The 27161-nt window shown below is 37.9% G+C and overlaps 1 protein-coding gene across 3 annotated transcripts in view; it reads right to left on the bottom strand.

The window, feature by feature from the left end:
• MDM4 (MDM4 regulator of p53) overlaps positions 1-27161 on the bottom strand; it is a 41706-nt gene that overhangs the window by 13457 nt on the left and 1088 nt on the right. The window contains exons 1-7 of one of the 3 annotated variants that reach the window (XM_082664030.1): positions 13955-14115; positions 12515-12626; positions 10743-10817; positions 8428-8561; positions 7351-7406; positions 3663-3730; positions 2876-2975 (exon numbers count right to left, since the gene is read on the bottom strand). In XM_082664030.1, coding sequence (XP_082520156.1) covers positions 2876-2975; positions 3663-3730; positions 7351-7406; positions 8428-8561; positions 10743-10817; positions 12515-12626; positions 13955-14064 — 655 coding nt within the window. In that variant the 5' untranslated portion in view covers positions 14065-14115. Of the gene's footprint in view, positions 1-2875; positions 2976-3662; positions 3731-7350; positions 7407-8427; positions 8562-10742; positions 10818-12514; positions 12627-13954; positions 14116-27161 lie in introns of those variants that run through there. The other 2 variants (XM_082664031.1, XM_082664032.1) reach the window with 2 other exon arrangements.

Below are 27161 nucleotides of genomic sequence, written 5' to 3'. Positions count from 1 at the left end.
ATAAAAGGATATCTAAATGGTCATTTATTGGCAATTTAAACATCCCTACCACTGTAATAACTGAAGAATGACTTGCTCCAGTACATGATACCTGACAATGGCTTGATTCAGTGGACTGCAAATGATGATGGCATAGTGGCCCAACCCTTGAGATAGAAACAAGGTGGTACAGACCATAATGGGCAATCACAAGGTTGCCAAGGCAGTCTCACTGGTACCACATATTTTCGGACATTTCTCAACAATTCATATGTTTTAATAGGTAACAACCACTATGAAACACTGAGCTCTAGGCTGTCCAAATAAATATATACATATGTCCTTTCTGGATCAATAGGCTCTTTTGGAGTTAAGATATCTAAAATCTAGAAATATTGCAAATCCAAAACATATTAAGGGCCCACAGGTTCTCAATAAAAGATCTCGCGTTATACATCGGGCTTCCCTGGTGGCGCAGTGGTTGAGAGTCCGCCTGCCGATGCAGGGGACACAGGTTCGTGCCCCGGTCTGGGAAGATCCCACATGCCGCGGAGCGGCTGGGCCCGTGAGCCATGGCCGCTGAGCCTGCGCGTCCGGAGCCTGTGCTTTGCAACGGGAGAGGCCACAACAGTGAGAGGCCCGCGTACCGCGAAAAAATTAAAAAAAAAAAAAAAAAAAGATCTCGTGTTATACATCTAGATGATATTCAAGGGAGTTACAAACATAAGTTTGTTGCTACCACATGAAATTCTTTTCCTTCTTTCCCACGTCCAATCTTTCTCGTTGTGCTTTACTCTTTTCCTACTTTCTTACTCTCCTCTACCTCTTCCCAATGCCCTAGGCATGCCAATGGCGACCGAGGTGTTTAAATGTGCTAAGACACATACGGTTGAAAAAATGTCTGCAATAAATGGATCCCTGACAAAACAAAAGGTTACCCTCTCTACTTACAAATTTTGTTGTTCTTGCCTATTAAAAGGCATACTTGTGCTCACGGAAACTTCAACTATCTTTTACTTACTCATTGCTGAAATTATGAGAAACCTAATTCCTGAGAGGGTGCCACATTAAAGTTATCTTCAACTATTCAAGCTCTATAACTTCTTGGGAAGGGAATGAAAAGAGGTCATTCTTTCCACATATAAAAATTCTCTCCTTTCTACATGTACACCTCCCTGAAAATACTAAGCTATTTCTTCTCAAAATTTACATCACAAACTTCATAGAGTCTCTTGAATTGGCTGTTCTTATATTCTAAACAGCCTTTTGAGTAGAAAATAAGCCAGCACCTGTATTTAAAGAAACAAAATTACACATTTAATACCATGCAGACTGGAATAAGCTCCAACATAACTAGATAGTCCAAAATTCTGTTTATATTCAAATGCAATCTGAAGAAGACAATCCAGCATGATAAACAGATTAAATTTTAATTTAATCATTTAAAATAATTTCAGCAGCATAATTTTCTGGGATGTTACTAGAGGTCTAACCTGCCAATTTTGCAAGTTTGAGTCAGGTACCTATACTAGAAACCATCGTGCCATAAAATATCTTTGAGGAATTTATGATTTTACATTATCTTTGCAGGAAAATTTTTAGGAAATGCTTTATAAAGTAGGGTTTGGGGAAAACTTCCAAAACGTTGATCAACTCACTTAACCTGACCATACTATATCTAATATGAATGGCAAAGATCTAATGACTACCATCCAGGGGCAAAGGAGGTACTAGGCTTCTTATGTCTCATTCTTGGCTGTGAGATATTAAGTATATTTTACCATCTTTGCAAACTTCAAAAAAATCTATGAAAATTAGCCTTTGCCTCAAGCAGACAAATAAAAATAAAAATTCTAACCAGATCAAATGTATAACAGGGATGCCAAGATTTAAAAGGCCAAGGCAGCTGAGTTACCAGGTGGCAAACTGATAAATGTGTGGCTATCTTCTGTTAGCATGCTAGCTAAAGGAAGGGTCTTGCTCCATCCAGTCATCACATGTTGCTAAAAAAGAACTACCACCTTCTTCAAAGTTAACAGTGGTGACTAGGGTAAAAAAAAAAAAAAGGTTTTCGGAAAAGAATGAAAAATAAGTATGACATATGCCCCCACTACTCGACATACAAAGAGACAGCATTATTATTTTCTGAGTTCTCTATAACGGTCTTAATTACTGCTTGTGCTTAATATGGATAGATGCCATTTCTAAGTCACCACTGGGACTTCCCTGGTGGCCCAGTGGTTAAGAATCTGCTTTGCAGGGGTTCCCTGGTGGCGCAGTGGTTGAGAGTCCGCCTGTCGATGTAGGGGACACAGGTTCGTGCCCCGGTCCGGGAAGATCCCACATGCCGCGGAACGGCTGGGCCCGTGAGCCATAGCCGCTGAGCCTGCGTGTCCGGAGCCTGTGCTCCGCAACGGGAGAGGCCACAACAGTGAGAGGCCCGCGTATTACAAAAAAGAAAAAAAAAGCATCTGCCTTGCAATGCAGGGAATGCCGGTTCGACCCCCGGTGGGGGAACTAAGATCCCAAATGCCGCAGGGCAACTAAGCCCGTGCACTGCAACTACTGAGCCCTCGTGCCACAACTACAGAGCCCACGCGCTCTGGAGCCTGCGCGCCACAACTACTGAACCTGCGCACTCTGGAGCTCGTGCACCACAACTAGAGCCTGCGTGCCACAACTAATAAGCCTGTGCACCACAACTAGAGAGAAGCCTGCGCACTGCAACAAAGAGCCCACACGCCGCAATGAAAGATCCCGCGTGCTGCAACTAAGACCCAATAAATAAATAAATAAACATTAATAAAAAATAAAAGTCACCACCAAAAAATAAGAAACAGAGAGAGAAACAGAGAGAAAAAAAGAAAGGTCTACATAGCCTTAATCCAAAACTTACCTTCTCTAGAATTTCTGCATTTACGCTGTGAGGTAGGCAGTGCGGGAATATTGCCTTCTTCAGTTCTTTTCCTGGAATTGGAACTTTCCTCTACACTTTGCTGAAAAGAAGGGAAAGGTGTCTCTCAGTGCAGTAGAAATGACTGTGACCAGGGGATGTAGCAGTTCCATTCTGGCTCACCAGTTAGTGTGCGACACAATGGGTTACGCACAAGAAAGGAAAACTCTGGAGTTCACAACAGTCATCAAATAAAGACAACCTCTCCTCAACCCACTGTGGGGAAAAAAATCTGCACAAAAGGCCAAAATCTACTGTTAAAAACAGGTTATCAATATAAAGCCTCTAGCCTACACAAAATTAGGCATAATTCAGAAAAAAAGAACGTATACCAAGATGATCATAAAGTTTTCCCAGGTTTGGGGAAGCTTTAAGAAATGGCCTGACCTGAACTTAATTGCAACAAGCCTGTTAAAATTTAATAAAGCAATTTCCTCAGACACCTCCATACCTACACCATCACACACACAGGCACATACAAACCCTAAGAAAATGCAACTGGAAGAACTGAAGATCAGAAGTGCTACATCCCAAGGAAAGATTCAGAGACTGGAACTCTGTTATGGGCAGAACAGAGAAGGTTCACTCTGTCCCTAGTCTGTGAACTCCCAAGAACCTTTCTTGTTAAATTCTTACCGCATTCAGGGAAAGGTCTTGGGAGTCCAAGATCATAGGTACAGAGAAGGGGCCACTCTGTACAACAAAAGAAGTCACCGTGTGGTGATTTTACCTTCAGTTGGTCTTGACTTGGAATATCCATACTGTGATCCTGTGCGAGAGCGAGAGTCTGAGCAGCATCTGGATAGCAAGTAAAACAAAAGGAAAACCTTCCCTGGTAATAACCATTCTTTCCACACCAAAAGGACCTCAGCAAACAACCCTGGAGCCAGGTTTGGTCCCTAAAGATGATTCTGACCGGCCAAGGCTTTCATCCAAAAGGAAAGGAAAAATGAAAACTAATAAAAATGGCATAGATCAAGAGAGGCTATTTTCAAAATATATTACCAAAATATAATCTGAAGAAAAATCAAAAATGACTAAAAAATGTTCTTCCATAGCACGCTTTCAAATTCAATACAGAAAGTGATTCCAAGCACGGAATAATGGAGAGTATTTTATCATCTATTCCTATAGGTGTGTTTCCAAATTTGCCTAACTTGTTAACAATAAGAAAAAAAATTTGGCTTTTTAATTTAATTTTTATTTTCAAGTGTTAAAGCTATACAGTATTATGAAATCTAAAAATCTGGGATTTTTCCCACTTGCTTTATGACACAATAGCATCCTCATGCATTCTAAGTGTCAATGATGATTTCACAGTTTAAATTCCCATCCCCTGAATATAGATTCGTTTTTTTAATCAACCAGTCTTATTTTTCCCAGTTTCTATAAACATTTCCTAAGAAGGAAGAAGTAGATAAAGTTTTTCTCAAGGCCAATAAAAAGAAGCAAAGGAAAGAATAACCTGAGAGAATTTCTTAGATAGAGAAAAATGTATTTCAAGGCCTTGAAAATTTTTCAAGCACAAAAGAAGATGAAAACTTAGCTACAGGAAAAAAAAGATGCAGAAAATTTAATAACCTGGATCACTCATTATATGAGGCTATTTGTAACTATATGCACCCAAGTTAAGTCTATCATGGATTGGGTTCATCAGCTACTATCAGGTCCAGAAATAAGACACTTATGGAAAATGCCATCCTCATCCAATAAAGACTGCCAGAGAAAGAATACAGATCCTACAACTGGTCTGACAATTGAGCTGTTTGGCACAAAGCAAACACTTGCAAAACTGTAATTATAAAGAGCATTATTTCTAGAAGCATTTTTATAGATAAAATGGAGAGACTGAGAGTTTCTTTCAAGAGCCAGCATTTTCTGACCACAGCAATCTTTCAAGATCAATTAATATACAATGCAGTGAAGCATTTCTTTAATAAAGTAATTTGATTACTGTCATTTCTAGTTCTATATACTACCTTAGGTTAAAACTATTTGAAGCAAAAAGAAATTATCGGAGAAAACTATAATGTTCAAGGAAATTTTAAAATAGATACAAAATTTGTCATATATATTTCATTTTATTAAAATACATGTGGAAATTTGGAGAAATGATTTATAAAGAACCACCTTCGTTTCTTCAATCGTCAAAATAAAAGGTTTATCTCATTTGCAAAGGCATAAGATAGTTGATATGGAAGGTGCTTTTCTCATTTGCCTTTCAAATAAAACACATGCAACCCAATTTATGAAGATCAGCAGATGGCCAACCACAAGTACTAATGCAAGTTCAAGTCCAGAACAGACAACCACTCAAAATTACTTTGGGACAATTTCCTGGTTTTGATCACTGCACTACAGTTATGTAAGATGTTACCATTTGGGGAATCTGGGTAAAGAGTATATGCAAATCTTTTTAATACCTTCATAACATTTTTGTAAGTGAAATTATTTCAAAGTGATAAATTAAAGAACAAAGAAAATGTTTCAAAGATTTAATGTTCAGATTTTTTAAATGTGTTAAAAAAATTAATTGAGGCAAATTCTGTTACTAGCAAGGGTTAAAGAGACATCAATGTGTGGCACAAAGGAAAGAGCAAGGACTGGACAGTCACAAATATCTGCTCTATCCCTTATCAGTGGCATCTCATCTTGGACAAGTTACTCATTCTATTAAAAAAAAAAAAAAAAAAAAGCCCTCAGTTTCTTCATCTCCAGACCTTCCTCACAGGGCTGTTATGAGGATAAATTGAAATGTTTGCTACAGAAATGTTCACTTTAATATATGGCATGTTAAATTCTGCTGAGGAAGTGCAAGAAAGAAAATGAGAGAGAAAAAAAGTGAAAATTATACCCACTCTAGATATTCAGAGAACACATCAATCAGAAAGCAAATTTTAGTGAAAGAATAGATAAGCAAATATAAAATTATCTGTGTATTTCAAGCCTGTAGTGACTATCCCTGGAAAACCATACTATTTCACAAGTGACTGAATTTCAAATAAATGCTGTATCATTTGCAAGGCCTTCCCTCTCAAACAGAAATTTACAGCTGAGTGAAGTGGGCAAATGGCTCAGTGAAACCAAGAGGCTTCAAAATTCACTGTAAGTTCAAACTCACATTTCAATATGAGAGCAAAGTCTCTTTGCTCTCACTTTAAAGAGTAAATCTTTATTAGGAATGGATTTTTTTCAAACTATTTGTTTCAGTAAACTATTGAAAAATAACCTATCTAAAGGGATTACAAACTTGGGCTTTCTTCAAAGGACAACCTTACCTAAAATCTAATTTGAAACTCACAAAATGGCTTCATGTAGGAATGGAGAAAGAAGAAAGTTTCACTATTTGGAAATGAGTGAGAGTGTTACATTTTAGTTGTATCCAGTTTATTCACTTATCTCTAACACACCATACTTCAGATCCCAAAGCAGCCAGTTTCCTGCACATAATTAATAAACTAAACTCAAAGGGCAGTATTTAAAAGATATAAAATCAAGCAAAAGGTTAGACAAATTGGCATTCAAATAACAGAAAGCTAAAACCTTTAGGTGAAAAGTTCTCGGGGGGATCTTTATAAGATGGATCAGGGTGACACCACATAAGCCCACAGAATCTTAACATCACTGAAAGAGGGACAGGTAGACCTTACAGGGCTCTGATGTGATGCAACAGATATATAAAGCACCACCTATGAAACATTCTCAACAAAACATTTAACCTTGAATCTATCCAAGCACTATTTGTTTACCAAAAATAGAAGAGACAGAGAAACATGTTAAACAACATCACAAGGATACAATCTGCAAACTAGAATGTGGGAAATTCTACAAGACAAATCATCTATTTCTTCAACAAACAAATGACATAACAAAAGGAGGGTTAAGTTTTATAGATTAAAATTACTTAACAGACATATCAGCCAAAGGCAAAGTGTGGACTTTGTTTGGATCCTGATTTGAATAAGCCAAATGTAAAAAGACATTTCTGAAATAATGGGTTAACCATGCATGAACTGCCTATTGGATAGTATTATGGAGTTACTGTTTATTTTGTTTATTATGTTAATTTTGTTGGGTGTAATAATGGCATTGTAGTTGTGTTTGAAGGAAAAATGTCCTTATCTGTTAGAGATTTTTTTTTAAAAGCCTGTGTAGATGAAGCAAATATGGCAAAACATTAACAATTACTACATCTAAGAGGTGGGCATTAATTATACTAATCTCTATTTTCACTATATTTGAAAATTTTCACAATGAAAAGTCAAATAACACAGTAGTAACATTCTGTGTGACAGGTATCCCTCCCAGTCATGCCAAGACAGCATTCAATTTCCATCTTGATCCTCCTTGTTCTCCCATAATTTGCCCCCCTGAACTCAAAATTGTGATAAAGACTGAAGAAATATAATGAGACATACCTGTAGTAGCAGTAGATAAAGTGACAAGATTCTTTCTTAGCATATCATAGAGAGGGCTGTCAAAGAGATAAAATTAAAAATTAATCCCACGGTTTTCCGTTAACATGGCATCTCCCAACATTCTTTATAACATATGAAGAGGCAGAATATTTTCCCCAGAATAGATTTTAAATTATTTAAGTATCAACATGTTAATACCCAAGCCCTTGTGTTACTCTGCAACCATTTAAAAAAACTAATTTACGTTTTATTTCATAAGCTAACAGTAACCCAAGTGGGGAGATTTCCTTCAAGACTACTTCCTTCTAAGAACTGAGTTTTACATTTTATTGGGGAATGGAGGTGGGAGACTTAGAAGAAACAGTCATCACAAAACTATAGAGAGAATGAGAACAATGACTTCTCAACTACTAATTAGCTTTTGACTGTGTAAGTTAATAACCATACATCCTGTGCAGCTGGAGAATGCCATGCAACAGGTAAGAATAGCTCTAATATGATTCTTATGAAGCCCATCGTTAACCTCAAACTGCCCAGCAATTCTACATTTCTCTCATCAGCTCACTCTTCCTCTCTATAACAACTGTTTCACAAAATTCTAATCTCGCCACATCAATCTCCCTCCTACCTAGGCCTTTACACATGATGTTCAATCTGCCAGAAGCTCTCCTTCAACCAGCTCCCTCTAACTAATTATCCTTCAGCTCTCAACTCAAATATCACTTCCTCAAGGAACCTTTCTTCCACCCCTAAGACCCTAAATCCCATCCTCCAACACAGCCTCATGTACCTCTTTTATGAAACACTTATCATAATATAATTTTACCATGTATTGATGTGATAATTCGATTAAGATGGGGAAGGGTGTCTACTGTCTCACTCTACTCTTTAAGCTCCATAAAATTAGACACTGTGCTGCTCACTACTATGTTCTCAGTGCCTCGCAATCACCTGATATATGTAGGCCCAACAAATATTTTGTGGACTAAAAGATTAAATAACCATTAATAACCTATGGAGATTAAGTGGTTAGGTATAAGCACCCCGAAAAGATAAACAAACCCTCACTCTTTTTACCTTGGATCTTTCACAGAGAAGCTCTGACGACCTAGTAGCTCTCCCAAAAGATCTCCACCACAATATACCATATGCTGCTCCTGCTGATCATAAAGCTGCTTCACCATTATATACTGGCCTAGATAGTGCATGACCTACATGGGAACAACATACTATGAAGAGATCTGTCCAGCTGCTGCCCAAAACACAAATTAAATGAGGAGATAAGGTAAGTTAGTTTACTAGAGAAAGAGGTAACATATAATGAACATGACTGTCAGTGCTTGTGTAAGGGGTCCTACAAAAGGACAGTTGCCCCCAATTACTCAGTTCATCTACTTATTATCATTCTGGACACTATCAGACCCTTACTTTTTAGAATAAAAATGTACCAGTCTGATAATGAGAAAAAGTGGTGAATTTACTTAGTATTCCCTTAATGTTCTCACCAGTCCAAGTAAAGGGGTCTGTTCTATTACTAGAAGTAATAAACTTTAAATTTGCCTGGATCATAAAAATATTTTCCAAGTCCAGGGGCACATAACTACTATAGGCTTTGATGTATGTTCACTTAAGTCTTTTTGGCAAATGAAGTACAATGGTAATAAGCCATTAGCACTATAAGTGCATAAAACAGAATTTAAGTGTTTATCAAATAAAAATTTAGTCTACCTGACCTTTTTCACAGAGTTCACAAAATGGGAGGGAACACACACAAGTTCTTGATTCAAAATTTTTAAGTTATCCAATTTTCCTAATGTGATAGATTTTCCTCCAGGTGATAGATTTTTTTTAAATTGCTTAATAGTTAAGTTCACTTAATGATAGTAATAATTTTATCACAGATCACAAACGGACCAAAGTAGCTATCTTTATCTTTAGGCCCTGACTTCCCAAGAATTATAAGATATTTGCACAAAAATTTTCCTAATACTGTTTCCATTATATTGAAGCAATGATGCTCTTAGGCTCCCATCCATCCCAGGCAACATGTCCCAATATTAACGGAGCTCTCATATCTAATCAAATATCTAGAGAAAAATAAGATGAGAAAGAACACCTACTATAAGAAAAAGGAGGAAGGTTTGTTTGTTTGTTTGTTTTTGGCCATGCCATGCGGCATGTGGGATCTTAGTTCCTAAACCGGGATTGAACCTGTGCCCCCTGCATTGAGAGCATGGAGTCTTAACCACTGGACCACCGGGGATGTCCTGGAAGTTTTATATTTATGTCTGTCCAACTTCCAGAAAAAAATAAATCTACTACAAGTATACAAAACAAGATCTTCAAAAACACTACTCTGAATTTCTATATGCTACTATTCTCATTATACCATATTGCCTCAATGCACATACTGATAACCAATATTTAAAAATAAAAAACTAGGAAATTCCTCTTTATGCACCAAGTAGTGTCAAGATTCATAATAAAGAGCTTACTGTGTAAACTGACTCCGTCCAACATTTCCCCCATAAAACATATGTAATTAACTCTGTCTTAACTCAGGCAAACTCTGCCATGCTACTGAAGGAGACAGCATAATGCATTATAACAACTTTATTGATATAAAAATCCACACTTTAATAACAGTTTGGAAAAAAGTCTTACCAGAATTTTACATACAAAGTCCAAAATGACAAACTTAATTTAAAATGATAAAAGAAATATGAGTATTCAAGAAAATCTGAAATGCCTCCAGATTTGTTTCCTTGAGAGGTAGAATGACTCAGGAGCATAGCATTGCTAACAGCTTTTATGAAAAGTCAAAAAGAAGCTTGAGAATTTTGTTTCCTCTGTTTAAGAAGGGTTCGATCTTCACCCTACTAAATCCAAGCAGTTCAAAGAGATTAACATTTTAATACTGAGTCTTTTCCACTTAAAGAATTCAATTTGTTTCTGTGTTAAAAGAAAACTTTAGAAACTAAATAAGTTATTTAAATGCATGTTTAAAATAACTCACAGTGCTCAAAAGAGTATCTGACAGATTTATAATGAAAAACTACTGCATTTAATTCCTGCCTCACAGCATATCTTGTAAATCATAGACAGTGTCTTTTTTTTTTTTTTTTTTTTTGGCCATACCATGCGGCTTGCTGGATCTTAGTTCCCCAACCAGGAATCGAACCCATGCCCCCTGCAGTGGAAGCACGGAGTCCTAACTACTGGACTGCCAGGGAAGTCCCTCGATGGTCTTTAAAATACAACAAAAGATGCCTCTCCAGTACCACAGGAATAGAACTTCCTTTCTTAGGCCTGATTTCAGAACTATACATTCATAGGCTTCTATTATACTTCTCAGCTTTTCTTTAAGCTGAGAATTTTCTTTGATGGCTTACCTCTTTAACAGTGAACATTTCACCTTGTGCACCTGCTGCCTGCAAAATCTTCAGAAGTGGCAGTTTTGGTCGTACCTGATATAAACATAAAATAAATTTGCTATTTACATTTCAATTAGACTGGTTTCTGAGCCCCAAGGGAAAAACAAATCTCCTTAAACTTTTTTTTTAACAAACCCTGGTTCATACTTAGCATCTAATAACTACAGAAGATCAGTCTATTACTTGTTAACTTCCTGAAAAATCACGTTTTCAAAAGGCAGCACATTCACACCCACTAGGATGGCTATAATAACAGGAAAAAAGAAAAGAAAAAAATAACCAGTGTTGGCGAGGATGTAAAGGAACTGGAACCCTTGAGCACTGCTAGGGGGAATGTAAAATGGTGCAGCTACTGTGAAAAATGGTTTGGCAGTTACTCAAAGAGTTAAGCATAGAATTACCATATGACCCAGCAGTTCCACTCCTAGGTATATATCCAAAAGAACCAAAACCAGGGACTCAAACAAATATTTGTACACCACTGTTCATAGCAGCATTATTCATAATAGCCAAAAGATGGAAACAACCTAAATACCATTGACAGATGAATGGATAAACAAGATGTGGTATATACATACAAGGAATAGTGACTTTGTTTGCCATCTCCTGACTCTGATTATACAGTCTGTCTTTAGTCACAGAATTTAATTTTTTTCATTTTATATGATCAAATTTGTCTCTCTCATCCTCTTACAGCCTCCTTGGTTTTGTCTTTTTTTTTTTAAATATTTATTTATTTGGTTGCACTGGTTGTGGTAGGCGGGCTACTTTGTTGCGGCATGCAAACTCTTAGTTGCGGCATGCATGTGGGATCTAGTTCTATGACCAGGGATCAAACCTGGGCCCCCTGCATTGGGAGCATGGAGCCTTAGCCACTGCACCAGCAGGGAAGTCGCTCCTTGGTTTTGTCTTATTTAAGGTCTCTCTTATTCTAAAGTTTCAAAATACTTCCTAAATTTTCTTCTAATATTTTTTATCATTTCACTTTTTACATTTAAATCTTTATCTCTCCGGAATTTGTTTTTGTACAAGGTTTGAGGTCTTCATTTGCTTCCTTTCAGGGATGGCCAATTAAGTCAAAACCATTTATTACATAAGCCACATTTTCCCCCATCAAATCAAATTCCATCTTTATCATAAATTAAGGTACATAATATATATATGGTGCAATGTTTATGAAACCACAAAACAAAATTATGTATTTTATCTTAGAGGAAAAGATCTGGAACAAGACACACCAAATTGATAATAGTGTTATCTCAGAGGGAAGGGACTTAGGCAGAAGAAGGGAGGAGATGATCAAAGGAATCTCTACAGATAAATACTTTATAAATACATGATAAAGACTGAATTTTTTATAAGAATACACTTACTATATTTACAATTTAAAACTGATTTTTAAAGAAAACAAATTATATACAATGAAGTGAGAAGGAAGACAAATATATAACTTGGCCCCAAATCCTCCACTAGCCATCCATACCCTAAAACAGGATAGGTGTTTAAAATGTGCCATTTTGAGCAATCTGTAACCTCCAAGTATTTATTTAATCAATGATCAATTCAAATTTATAAGCATTGATACTGTTTACTAGTTTCCCTAATATGACATTTAAAAAAGGAATCTTTTCTGCTCTGAATGAAATCCTACAGTCAGTGAAGTCAGTTACATGACCCAATTTAATTTTTAAAAACTTAAAGAAAAATAGGAATGCCTAAAAATAAGTTACCTGATTGGTTTGTTCTGGAGAGATCCTGCAAGCACTGTCAGATGTTGAACAATGGGCAGAGGTGGAAAATGTTGTCATTTTGGCAGTGGTGAAATGAAGTCTGCTGATAAATCTAAAAGGAAAAAAATTGTAAAAATCTCTTCTAAAGTAGAAAATTCTCTTTAGGATTTACAAAAAAAGCAACCAGCAGAAGTAAAAGAAACACATATATCACAGCACCCTACACAAGTGCAATGTACCCATGCTGAGGTTCTTGTTACCCTTCTGATCACTTTCTAGTTCAGATCCTGCAAAAAACTGAAGAGCTTCACTAAGAATAAGAACCATCTATACTTCCCTCAAGTGAAGCCTGCAAGAGAAACAGGTTCAGGCATGCTCCAACCTCTACACTGATGATAATGAGTAAACTGTTTTAGCTGAAAGTGAAATTTGCAATCATTACCTCCCCAGTTCTCTGGTATCTCCTCCTCTCTTGGACAGTGCTCAAGAGCACCCCCTAGGAGACAGATGCAGGGCTGGGGGAATTACCAAGATTAAGTAATAGATTTAAAGACTCCAAGAGCACCAAGGAAAACCTCTGCAACATGTTGCAACATGTCTTGGCAAGAGACCACAGAAAAGTCAGAGTCAAAATATTCAGTATCAGTTAAAGCAGCTTTTAAAATGTGCCAAGCCCAAAGAGTAAATACCTAAAAAGAGTAAATACCTAAATACCTATAAAATGGGTTGAACCAAGGTGGACATACATCATCAAAGGAAAGATATAGCATGAACTGAAATAAAGGGTAAGGTTTAATTAAAGTTTTTCACCTTTTAACTTTTGTCCTTAAAAAAAAAAAGCTATAGAGAAGGAAAATAAATTTTTAAATAAACTTGAGTTTACCTTCAGAACTTTTTCTAGTAAAAAGGTGACAAAAGTCAGTGAAATTTATAAATAAAAAAATCAACAGAGCCTGGGGACTTCTCTGGCAGTCCAGTGATTAAGCCTTCGCCTTCCAATGAGGGGGGTGTGGGTTCGATCCCTGGTCAGGGAGCTAAGATCCCACATGCCTCCCCATCAAAAATCCAAAACATAAAACAGAAGCAATATTGTAACAAATTCAATAAAGACTTAAAAACTGGTCCACATTGTAAAAAAAAAAAAATCAACAGAGTCTGGTTTACAGCTAACAAGGTTCCTCACTCTTCTGAGAAGACTTATTAATGACAACAAAGTATAAATTCAATCCTCCTTCTGAGACAGGAAGGGGGCAGGGCACAACTGTTAGGTAAAACACTGACTTAAACTGCCCACCCTGGCCAAGCAAAGCAGTAACAATTTGCATGAGTTATTTTAGGACAGGAGATCCTTGGTAAGGAACTATCAAGCCACCACCAACCGGAATAATATGGGAAAAGTCAAGAGGAGAGAGGAGACGCCAGTCCACATGTCCTACTAACCTCCTAGAATCCTCCTCGCTGGAATCCATCTTGGCTGAGCGGTTGCGCGCCACCAGAAAGGACCCTGAGTCAAAATGACTGGCCAACCCGGAAACTAATCCCATCACCATAAAACCCAAGACTGAAAGCCACTTGTGGCAGAGCAGTCCTCCTGAGTTCCCTTACCCTCCTACTCTGCCCGGGCGTCCCTTCCCAATGAAGTCTCTTGCTTTGTCAGCACGTGTGTCTACTCAGACAATTCATTTCTGAGTGTTAGACAAGAGCCCACTCTCGGGCCCTGGAAGGGGTCCCCCTTCCTGCAACACAACCTTTGAAAGAATGGCACAGCCTAAGAACCTGACATAAACTGGTTAGAACCAACTAGGTCCAAGATGGAGGACAAGTCGACTTCCACTAGACCTTGAGCCTCAGTATACACTCATTGTAACACATCAGCAAGCTAAATGACACACCCACAGGTACCATGACAGTTCTAAGGCCAACCATAAAGGTCAAAAATTGGTGGCCCAATTCCTGAAAATCCCCACCCCTTCCCCAATATAGCTGGAATACTCCTCCCACTCATTAGCCTATATTACCACCCACCCCTATAAAAACTGACAACCCCATACCCTGGTGCCTCTCTCACCTTCCGAAATGGCCCACACTCTCTCTACGGAGTGTGTTTCTCCCTGAATAAATCATCTTTCATTTTACTACGGCTTGCTCTTGAATTCTTTCCTGCGCAAAGCCAAGAACCCACACTCGGACTTGCCTGAGACCTGGGACATGACCATCCTCTCATGCCCCACTCTCTTTCCTGCAACACTTCTATCAGCTTCCCTTGCTACAAAATGGGAAGTCAAACAGGATACAAGCATAACTTGTAGGGATTTTTCGTAAATTTATTTATTTGTTTGTTTATTTTTTGGCTGTGCTGGGTCTTCGTTGCTACTCGTGGGCTTTCTCTAGTTGTGGCGAGTGGGGGCTACTCTTCGTTGCGGTGCGTAGGTTTCTCATTGCAGTGGCTTCTCTTGTTGTGGAGCACAGGCTCTAGGTGCTTGGGCTTCATTAGTTGTGGCACACAGGCTCAGTAGTTGTGGCGCACGGGCTTAGTTGCTCCGTGGCATGTGGGATCTTCCTGGACCAGGGCTCAAACCTGTGTCCCCGGCACTGGCAGGCAGATTCTTAACCACTGTGCCACAAGGGAAGTCCCATAACTTGTCATTTTAAAGCAAATAGCGTTTAACTGGCATTTCAAACCTTATTAAAAAAAAAAACTCATCTTGAGAACAAACATATGGACACCAAGGGGGGAAAGCGGTGGGGGGGGGGGTGATGTGATGAATTGGGCGATTGGGATTGACATGTATACACTGATGTGTATAAAATTGATGACTAATAAGAACCTGCTGTATAAAAACATAAATAAAATAAAATTCAAAAATTAAACAAGAACAAAAACAAAAAACACCTCATCTCCCTAAACCTGCTAGTGCTATAGTCTCCCCCATCTCATTAAATGGCAGCTCCATCCTTCCAGTTGCTCAGGTCAATGACTGTGAAGTTATCCTCAATTCCTTTTTTTTCTCACACTTCACACCCAGTCTATGAATAAATTCTGAAGCTCTATCTTCAATATATATCCAAAATCAAAGCATTTCTCACTACCTCCGTCATTACCACACTAACCAAACTGCCCATCTCTGAACTGCCTTAGCTCGTAAAGGTTTTCTTGCTTCCACCCTTGCCCCTCTGGCTCCTAACCTCCTCCTTTTGTCTTTGCTCAAAATGTCATTTTATCAATGAGGCCACACATTTTAAATGTGACCACACATTTTAAAAACTGCTACTCCCAGCCCCCAGTATTCCCTATCTCCTTCCCTGCTTTATTCTTCTTTTCTTCACTGTCCTTGTTACCAACCAACACAGTATATACATTTTAATTTTTATCATGTAAAACATAAGCTGTAAGTGGGAAGGGATTTCTATTTATTTGTTCATTAATATATCTCCAGTGCCTAAACTGTCAATTATGTACATAGTAGAACAACACGATGGATACAAATATTAATAATAGTTTGGACAATTTCCAAAAATGGCCCCCAATAAACCACATCTCCCAACTGGCTACTCTACTGGTGACCACACAAAAAGGCCACGTGGAGAGGCTCAGTCATCCAGCTGAGCTCAGCTTTCCAACCATACCCTCCAAAGTATCACACATCTTGGGACATTCCAGCCTCAGGTGACACCTAACTCCAGCTGCATGACAGACTACAAGCGAGACCACCAGAACCAACGCATAGAATGGGATGTTCATCCCACAGAACTCAGCACATAGCATCATAAGAAATAAATGGCAAAGACTTATATAGAGCTTAATCTGTACCAGCACATATATTAATCTGTTTAATACTTAAATAATCCTATGATGTAGGCACTATTATTATCCTTACTTTATAAATGAAGCAAGAGAAGCACAGGGACATTATTTGCCCAAGATCACACAATTAGGAAACTGCTGAAGTCAAGATTTTAAACTCAGAACAGCTCTGAAGTCCCCACTTAGCAATATTTTTTTCCCATTAGACTTCAAGTACACAGAATTAATCACAATTCTTTCCTTCAATACATACTCTCATTGTTCATCCACACATGGCCCACTTTTACTTGAGTTTTCTTAATAATGCAATAAACATCCACAAACTAGGACTCTGGCAACAGTCTATATTTACCCATAAGATTCCCCCTCCCATTCCCCTGCCTCCTCCCAACAATCATCCTGAATTGTTTTGATTTTCTTCCCTTCCTTTTTATGCACTTTACTGCATCAAAATGGAATCCTAAAAAGTACATATTTTCAGTTTAGCTGCTTTTAACTCACAAAAAAGGAAGTATGTTGTATGTAATTTTAGGAATTTTTGTTTCACTAAAATAAATTCCTACTTCCCTGTCACTTGAGTTCCTTCATATAACATAAAAATTTACCATTTTTTAAAATTTTATTGAAGAATAGTTGATTTACAATGTTGTCTTTAATTTCTGCTGTACAGCAAAGTGACTCGGTTACACATATATAAATTCTTTTTCATATTCTTTTCCATTATGGTTTATCACAGGATACTGAATACAGTTCCCTGTACTATACAGTAGGACCTTGTTGTTTATCCATTCTATATATAATAATTTGCATCTGCTAATCCCAAACTCCCAGCCCTTCCCTTCCCTACCCCATTACCATTTTTAAATTTACAATTCAGTGACATGAAGTACATTCACAATGTTGTACACCATCACCACTATGCATCACCAGAACTTTTTCATCACCACAAACTGAAACTCTGTACTCATAAAACAATAACTCCTCACTATCCCCTCTCCCCAGAGACCCTGGTAACCACTACCCTACTTTCTGTCTCTATGAATATGCCCATTCTAGGTACCTCATATAAATGAAATCATACAATATTTGTCCTTGTGTCTGGCTTATTTCATTTAGCATAATGTTTTCAATGTTCATCCATGTCATAGCGTATTTTATTCTTTATTTACTTTGCTGTATATTTCCAGTGTGTGATGGACATTTGAGTTGTTTCTAGGCTTTCACTATCATGAATAGTGCTATTAACGTTCTTCTATATGTGCCAAAAAGTATCTCATGGGCATATCTACAAGACAGATTGCTGGGTTATAGCATATATGAATATTCAACTTTAGGATCTGACACCAAACTGTCCTCAAAGTGTTTGTACCAATTTATAATCCTATCAGCAATGTATAAGATACCCTGTGAATCTACCTCCTTTCCAACATCTAACGTCCTAAGACTTTTTAATTTTTCCCAATCAAATAGGTATGGGCTTGGTCTACAGTTCCCTGATCACTAATGATGCTATCTCTTTACATGCTTATCAGCCATATGTGTTTCCTCTTCTGTGAAATGTGTTGTCTTTTACACACTTTTCTAATTGATTTTGTTATACTTACTGATTTGTAATAGTTCTATATATATTTTTAATATTAACCCTTTGTCAATTGGATGTCCTGCAAATATCTTCTCCCAATTTTTAACCTCCTTTCCATTTTCTAGAAGGTGGAAAAATCTTTTTGAGCAAAAACTTAATTTTAATTAAGTCAAATTTATATTTATCAATCTTCTATTTTTTAGTCAATGATCTCTGCCTGGGTTAAACAATCTTTTACTCTCCAAGGTCTCATTTTCACCTAGACTGTCTACTAAGATTTGTGTGTGTGTGGGAGGGGGATGTCTACTAAAACTTTTAAATTTTTGTTTATGACATTTAAACCCTTAATCCGTCTAGAGTTGACTTTTTTCTTTTTAGAGGTCAGTTTTATTCTTTTTCTATATGGATGGCCATTTTTTTCCCAGCTGAATTTATTGAACATGACCTTCTTGACTGACAGCCACCTTTGTCATGTATCAACATGCATGAGTGTTTATGAGTTTTCTATTCTAGTCCACTGGTCTGATCTTCCTGTCTATACAATTTGACACTTTTTTTTTAAGTTTATTTTTTAAAGTTTTTTTGGCTGCACTGGGTCTTCGTTGCTGCACGCGGGCTTTTCTCTAGTTGCAGCAAGCGGGGGCTACTCTTTGTTGCGGTGCGCGGGCTTCTCATTGCCGTGGCTTCTCTTGTTGCAGAGCACAGGCTCTAGGTGCGTGGGCTTCAGTAGTTGTGGCTCACCAGCTCTAAAGCACAGGCTCAGTAGTTGTGACTCACGGGCTTAGTTGCTCGGCAGCATGTGGGATCTTCCCGGACCAGGGCTTGAACCTGTGTCCCCTGCATTGGCAGGCAGATTCTTAACCACTGCTCCACCAGGGAAGCCCCTGACACTATCTTAATTCTTCTATCTTATCAGGAGTCTTGCCATCCCACAGGGCAAGTCTTCCCCTCCCATTCCTTTTTAGAAGTGACCAGCTATTCTTGGGTCCTTAACTCTTCTATATAAAATTTAGCATCATCAAGTTTCATGAAAATCCCTGTTGGGATTATGAATGAAATTACATTTAATATATAGATCAAACTGTTTTTCAATTCATTAACATGACACATTCCTCTATTAAGATCTTATTTAATATCTCTTAGAAAAGTTGTACAATTTTCCCTTTAGAGGTCTAGCACATTTGTGTTAGACTGATTTCTAAAGTTGATATTGATACTACTGTGATGCCTTCTCTTCCACTGCTTTTTAGTGGTTTTTGCATATGTACAGAAATACAAGTGACTTTCAATAATCTTATATCCAGTCACCTGCTAAACTTACGTAATTATTTTTAATAACTTGTCTGTGGATCCTTCTGTTTTCTATGTAAATGACCATATCACCTGCAGATAAAATTTTATTCCTTCCTTTCCAATTCTTGTGCCTCTAATTTCTTCTACTCATCTTACATTACTGCTTAGGACTGTCAATACAATGTTGAGTACACACGGTATCAGGCATTTTTGTCTCTGATTTTAAAGGGAGTGCTTCTAATGTTTCCCTACATAACATGTTTTCTCTATTTTTTTCTTATGGTTATTCTTTATCATCTTGAAAGGGTTCCTTTTGCTCCTCATTAAGAATATATCATGGGGACCTCCCTAGTGGCACAGTGCATAAGATCCCGAGTTCCCAATGCAGGGGGTCAGGGTTTGATCCCTGATCAGGGAACCAGATCCCATATACATGCTGCAACTAAGAGTTCGAATGACACAACTAAGGAGCCCACCTGCCACAACTAAGACCCAGTGCAACCAAATAGATAAATTTTTTTAATGTGGTTAAAAAAAATTTTAAAAAGAAGAATATATCATGGACATACACACTACTACATACAAAATAGATAACAAGGCCCCACTGTATAGCACAGGGAACTATACTCAGCATTTTGTAATAACCAGTAAGGGAAAAGAATCTGAAAAAGAATATATATATAACTGAATCACTGTGTTGTACACCTGAAACTAACACAACATTGTAAATCAACTATACTTCAACAAAATAAATTTTTTTAAAAAAAGGATTATATCATGGAAGAGTGATTTAGAAAATGCTTTTTCTGCACCTATCAAAATGATCATGATTTTTTTGGTTTTTTAATCTATTAATGTGGTAAATTTTGAATTTCATTTATGGATTTTCTAATATAGATATCCTTGCACACCTGAGATAAATCCAACTTGGTTTTGGATATTATCCTTTTTTGCATACTGTTGGTTTTGATTTACTAATATTTTGTTTAGGTTGTAAAGTCTCTGCTGGTGAATGAAATAAGTCTGTTATTTTCCTCTGTCAAGTTTTTGTCTCATTTGGATGTCAGGGTTAGCTGGCAAATAGTCCCTATTTGTCTATTGCCTGAAAAAAAATTCTATAACAAAATTGAGATGTTCTAGTCTTTGAAAGATTTCTGACCTATAAAACTTATAAAACCCAGTGCTTTCTTTGTGGAAAGATTTATGTATGTATGTATTTATGGCTGTGTTAGGTCTTCGCTGCTGTGCGCGGTCTTTCTCTAGCTGCAGCGAGCAAGGGCTACTCTTCGTTGTGGTGCACAGGCTTCTCATTGTGGTGGCTTCTCTTTGGTGCAGAGCACAGACTCTAAGTGCACGGGCTTCAGTAGTTGTGGCACACGGGCTCAGCAGCTGTGGCTCATGGGCTCTAGAGCGCAGGCTCAGTAGTTGTGGCACAAGTGCTTAGTTGCCCCGTAGCATGTGGGATCTTCCTGGAGCAGGGCTCAAACCCGTGTCCCCTGCATTGGCAGGCAGATTCTTAACCACTGCGCCACCAGGGAAGTCCTGTGGGAAGACTTTTAATTGCTGCTTTAGCTTAACAAATATTAGATTATTCAAGCTTTTTTCTTCTTCCATTTTGTCTAAGTCTTCAAAATTGCTGGCATATAGTTGATAGCATTCTTTTCATCTTTATTTAGTGGACAGTTGCATCCTTCTTTCCATTCGTGATATTGTTTAACATATCTTATTACTTCTTCTACTTTAAAAAATTTATTCTGTTCATTTCCTGATTATTATAAATTAGACACTTAGTTTACTCCTTTTATAATTGAATATTTAAGGCTAAAAATTCCTTCCCCCTCCTACCCCAGCACTACTTTTTTATTCAGCTCATAGGTATTGATATATAAAGTCTTCATTCTCATTCAGCTGTAGGTATTTTTAAATTTCCATAATTTATTTAATCCATGAATTATATAGCTATGCCTATGTATACTGTATTTCTCAAATGTATGTTTTTGTGATTAACCACTAATTTAGCAACACAGTGGGAGAGATCACCCTCTGCATAAAACTTGATCTTTGAAATTGTTACGGCTTTCACCATGGTCTAGTTGATGATCAATTCCATACTAAATGCGTGCAAAACTCTATGTTCATTAGGTTAAGCTTGTTGGTTTTTTACACTCTTCTATTTCTGCCAATCTGTCAGCTTGACATACAATTAATTAAGAGATGTAATGAAATCTCCCACCATGATGGTGGATCTCTCCATTGATCCCAGTGTAGTTCTACCAATTTCACTTCATCTGTTGTAAGGATTTTTAATCAGAGGCATTCATGCTTTAAACTGCTATATCTTCTTGGTGAGTGATTAATATATAGTGATTATAATTATGTAGTGTTTCTTTCCATCCCAATTAAGACATTCTGTCTTCAAGTATATTTTATCTTGTATTAGTATGGTCATGCCAACTTTCTTTTAGTTAGTACTTCCAGGCATGTATTTCCCCAATCTTTTAATTTCAATTTTTGCATGCCCTTAAACTTTTGGCGTGCCCTTGTAAAAAGCATATATCTGGATTTTGAGTTTTTTAATCCAATTTGTCAATTTTTATCTTTGGTGAATTTAGTCCATTTAATGTAATTGATATCTATAAATCTTCTCTTTCATCTTTTTTCTTTTCTTTTTTTTTTTAAGAACAAGTTTTGGAATGTCCAAAGAGTTTCTTTCTTTTTTTTTTTTTAAATATTTACTTATTATTTGGTTGCACCGGGTGGGCTCCTTAGTTGTGGCTCACCAGCTCCGTAGTTGCAGCACGTGGGCTCCTTTGTTGCGGCATGCAAACTCTTAGTTGCAGCATGCATGTGGGACCTAGTTCCCTGACCAGGGATGGGACCTGGGCCCCCTGCATTGGGAGCATGGAGTCTTAACCACTGTGCCATCAGGGAAGTCTCCCCCACTTTTTTTTTTTAATATTTATTTATTTATTTGGCTGCACCGGGTCTTAGTTGTGGAACTTGGGATCTTTCAGTTGTGGCATGTGGGATCTAGTTCCCTGACCAGGGATCGAACCCCGGTCCCTGCACTGGGAGCTCCAAGTCTTAACCGTTGGACCACCAGGGAACTCCCTGTCTCTACCATCTGAATTTAGCATTCTAGTTTGTCCTACTCTTCCTTTTACCTTTTTTAAAATTGTATCTCTGTCTCCCTGCTAATAAGATATGAACTTCAGCATGATATCATTTGGACTTTAAATTCTGGGGCAGATATCTTTTCCCCTCTCTTGAATTTTCCTTTTCTCTCTTTTTTTTTCCCCTTTGGCCTTAGCCTTTACAACAATAAATGATAACAAGGTATCTGATTACCTTTATTTCATATATCTCTTGTAACATTTTCTGGATTTGAATCTCTCAGTACTTCATCTAGAACTGTCTTCAATGTGGGCCTTTAGGTGGCAAGGCTTCCAATACTTCATATGCCTGAAAATATCTGTATCATCCCCTCCTATTTAAATAAATGTGGTTAGGTATAAAACTCTAAGTTTCCCTACAAAACCCTAAAAACACTTTTGTCTTCTTGCATTTAGCAATGTTGTTCAGAACTCTGATGTCAATTCAATTTTTGCTCCTTTGTGTGTGATCTGTTCTTTCTCTCTGAGGCTCCTACAATTTTCTTTTGTTGTGATACACTTAAATTTCACTATAATATGTCTAGAAGTGAGTTTTTCCTGACCTCTTATTTTTAGCACTCTAAGAAACCCTTCCATCTGGGGACTTTCTTTTTCCTTTTTAATTCTAAAAGAGAACAATTTTCCCATTATTTCTTCAATACTTCCTCCTTTCCATTTTTATTTCTCTAAGATTCCTATTATTCAGATGTGAGTACCTCTACATCTATTCTCCTTATCTTTTAACTTTTCATTTATATGTTTTTTTCTTTGTCCTTTTTTCCTTTGTTCTGGGAGTTTTCCTCAATCTAGAATTCTAATTCACTCAATTGTATCCATTCTGTTACATCCATCTGATGTGATGTTCTTTATTTCAACCACTATATTTTTCAAGGCTATTTCTGCTTGGTTCTATCAGCCTCTGCTTATTCTTGTTTCAAGTTGTTAATATCATCCCTACTTCCTCTAGAATGATTATCAGTCTAACTTTAAACTTTCTTTAAAATTTTATTTTATTTATTTATTTTTGGCTACATTGGGTCTTCATTGCTGTGCACAGGCTTTCTCTAGTTGCAGCGAGAGAGGGCTACTCATCGCAGTGGCTTCTCTTGTTGCAAAGCACGGGCTCTAGGTGCACGGGCTTCAGTAGTTGTAGCACACAGGCTCAGTAGTTGTGGCACACAGGCTCAGTAGTCATGGCGCATGGGTTTAGTTGCTCCACGGCATGTGGGATCTTCCCAGACCAGGCCTCAAACCTGTGTCCCCTGCATTGGCAGGCAGATTCTTAACCACTAAGCCACCAGGGAAGCCCTAACTTTAAACTCTTGATCCATCTGTTCTATTACTTATGTTCCAATGAAGCCTATATATTGTTCTCCTATTGAAATACCTGTGCTCTTCAACACTGTTATTTTTCCCTAGAGGACAGCAGCTATTCTGATTGGCAAAGCATAAGGGAGAAGACCAAATTCCAGCCAAAATCAGCCACAGTAAGCTGGAGTAAGGTAGGAAATGAACACTAAAGTAGAAAATCCCAAGCACCAGATAACCACAATCACTATCCATCCCATACAATCACAGCTCAGACCAAGGATTCACCTTCTGTTCCCCAGGGAGATACAGTATTATGATAGGGATTTGGGGAGACCTAAGAATTAAGAAGGTAACGGACAGAGAAGTGACTGCCTAAAGTCAGTCTTCACTTGTTTTTTTTCTCAACTCCTCCTCACAAGTATATGCTTCTGTAATGCCCTGATTTACTCTTAAGGAAAGCTGGACTAGGGTTGAGTCACAGCAAGTGTAGAAAAAGGTAATTCCAAAGTAATGAGGCAGGAGAGCAACTAGAGCAGTATTCCAATAGTTCCCTTCTTCCACAGTTTTATTCTCCTACAGCTATGCCTGCCTGACTCCTGTCCTAGGCCAAAGACCCACCCTCCCCCAACCCCCACCTCCACCCCACAAAGCAGTTCAAAAAAGTCCACATCACCCATTTGTTTCTCACAGTATTTTCCTTTTATAGTCCCTCTAGGGATGATTTGAGAGAAAGGAGTCAGCAGTCATGCCAGTTCAGCATCTTAGTAGGAACAAGACTTGACCGCTTGGCAGCTCTGAAGAATTTAAACGTCAATAATGGTTTAACATCTGGTAGAAAGTGTTGTGCCATTAAAAAGATACTGATTTAAGGGCCACAGAAGTTCAGAGAAAGACAAATTACTTTTGATTGCAAGGCAGAGGAGGAATGAGAGGGAATGGCAATAGCAGTGGGAGGACTTTAAAATGGGAGAACACTGGAAAGAATAGGAGAGAAAAATACCATGAGGAAAGGAATTGTTCTCGGATGTATGTGAGAAATGAAGTCAGTTGATGGGCTCTGAACCCAAAGCAAGATCTTTTCCCTTTTTCACCTGGAATCTGTTTTGAGTGCAACAGGGTTAGGTACTGTTAGCCTCTCCTTAATACAGAAAACTGAGGCTTAAAGAAGTCAAATAGGGCTTCCCTGGTGGCGCAATGGTTGAGAGTCCACCTGCCGATGCAGGGGACACGGGTTCGTGCCCCGGTCCGGGAAGATCCCACATGCTGCGGAGTGGCTGGGCCCATGAGCCATGGCCGCTGAGCCTGCACGTCCGCAATGGCAGAGGCCACAACAGTGAGAGGCCCGCGTACCGCAAAAAAAAAGAAGTCAAATAACTTGCCCAAGACTAAAGCTTATCCTTTTACATTCAGTTTCTCAAACCAGAAAGTTAGAGTCATCTTGACCTCTCCCTCTTCCCCCATTATCACATCATCAAACTTTATGGATTTTAACTCCTAAATCTTTCAAAACCACGCCCTCTCTTCATCTTCACCATCAATTCCCCAAATCAAAAAATGTTATTTCTTGCCTGTGTCACTGCAATAGACTCTTAACTGTCTCTCTAACCCCACTTCAATCCAAACTCCACACTACAGCCAGAAGGATTAAAAAACCAAAATAAAATAAACAATCCTACCCTGCCAGGCCCTGCTCCACTGCTTGCTACTGTTTGAAAAATAAAGAGCCTAGGCCCTCAGCACCTTGCCAGTCCTTCCAACTTACACTGCTCTTCCTTACACTCCCTGCACCTCATCCACACTGATCTTTTAGTTTCTCAAACCGGGCCTTTGCACACATTGTTCCTTCATTTTGAACACAGTTCTCTGTACAAGACTGACTCATCCTAAACCTTCCAGTCTCCAGTTAAATGTCATCTCCTCAACAATCATTAATAAGTGTTAAAACCATATAAGTGAAAGGTTGGGGGAAGGGGGGACTTAAAAACACACTGAGCAGGCTTACAGCATTTGACCCACTGACCAAATTTATCTCTAGAAAGAGCAGCATTCACACATCGTGTACTTCCTGTGTGAAGCAACTGGAAGCACCCAGTATCTCCTATGAAATATTCTTGGCCCCCCACCCCCAATCCAAATCTAATCAAGCTTCTAGATCTAACTAATATGTGTTTGTAGGGGGAAAAAATGGAGGATGGAGGAATAACTAAACAATACTAAAAGCAGGCAATTAGGCAAATCCAGAATGTAGGAAATTCTACAGGGTCTTGGGTGCAGCATTACTGTTGAAGTGGACAGACTGTTATAGAGACTTAAAAAACACTACCCTAATACAATGTGTGGACCTTGTTCAAGTCCTAATTCAAACAAGCCATCTGTAAAATGTCGTTTTTTCCTAAACAATCCGGAAATTTTGAATTATGTACTAGGTATTAGATACTATTAAGAAGCTGTAAATGGTAGTAGAAAGGCACTGTGGTAAATTTTTAAAAAATCCTAACCTGATAAGAGCTACATCCTGACATATTTAAAGGTAAATAAAATGACACATCTGTGAAACTTTAAAATATTTCCTTAAAAAGGTGGGAAAATAGAAAATAACAATATTAAATTAAAACAATAGGTTTTAATTACCTTATTGAATGGTACACAGCAAATGTGTAAGAAATGACAACAATTCCATGTGTTTATCTATTGTATCTTGAAAAAACTAGTAATCTTGGAAATACTATTCCAGTTACCTCCTTGGTCAAGGCTTTTCTGACTCCCCAAAGGAAGCTGATGACACCACAGCACCTCTATTAAAACACTCACAACATTATATTTATGTCTTTATGTGTGTCCCCTACTGGACTGAAATCATAGAGAGAAGGAACAGTCTTATACATCTCTCAATGATAACAGAAGAGTGGTTTTTACCCTACACTTAGTCCAAAAGACTCCTACACCTCATCTTCAAATCTCTACCTTTGAAGATAACTGTGATTTAAAGACTAATTAAAATAAAAGCTTCTTGTCAGAAGTCAGCAGAACTAATCATTCTTATCAATTCTTTAAAGCCCTAAGGACCTCTACTAAACACCAGTCTGACTGTCTTTCAACTAAATATGTTAAAGTAATAAAACCAACTGTTTTCTTTTAAAAAAGAAACTACCATTCAGATGTTGTTTTAGTTCTTACCAGGTCTGTTACACATCTAAAAAGGTGAAGTGTGTAGCAAGAGTATGCTCCAGCAGTTTGCAAAACAAACAATATGCTAGGAAACAACCTAAAAATCCATCAATGGGGAGCTGGTTAAAGAAATTCTTGTACAACCCTATAATTCAATACTACGCAAGCCCTTAAAAGAAAATATTATATGTAGACTTTATGGAAAGCTGTCCCTGATGTTATTTGAAAAACTTAAGGTACAGAACAGTAGACACAAAATGACCCCACTGTTGTTTAAAAATGCGAGTATGTGTGGAAAAAGTCAGGAAGGACATAATACCAAGCAGTTAAGGGTAC

Source organism: Grampus griseus, assembly GCF_964374135.1.
Source record: "Grampus griseus genome assembly, chromosome: 1".
Classification (NCBI taxonomy): Eukaryota; Metazoa; Chordata; class Mammalia; order Artiodactyla; family Delphinidae; genus Grampus; species Grampus griseus.
Note: the sequence above shows the minus strand (reverse complement) of the source record. Positions and strands in the feature narration are given on the sequence as shown.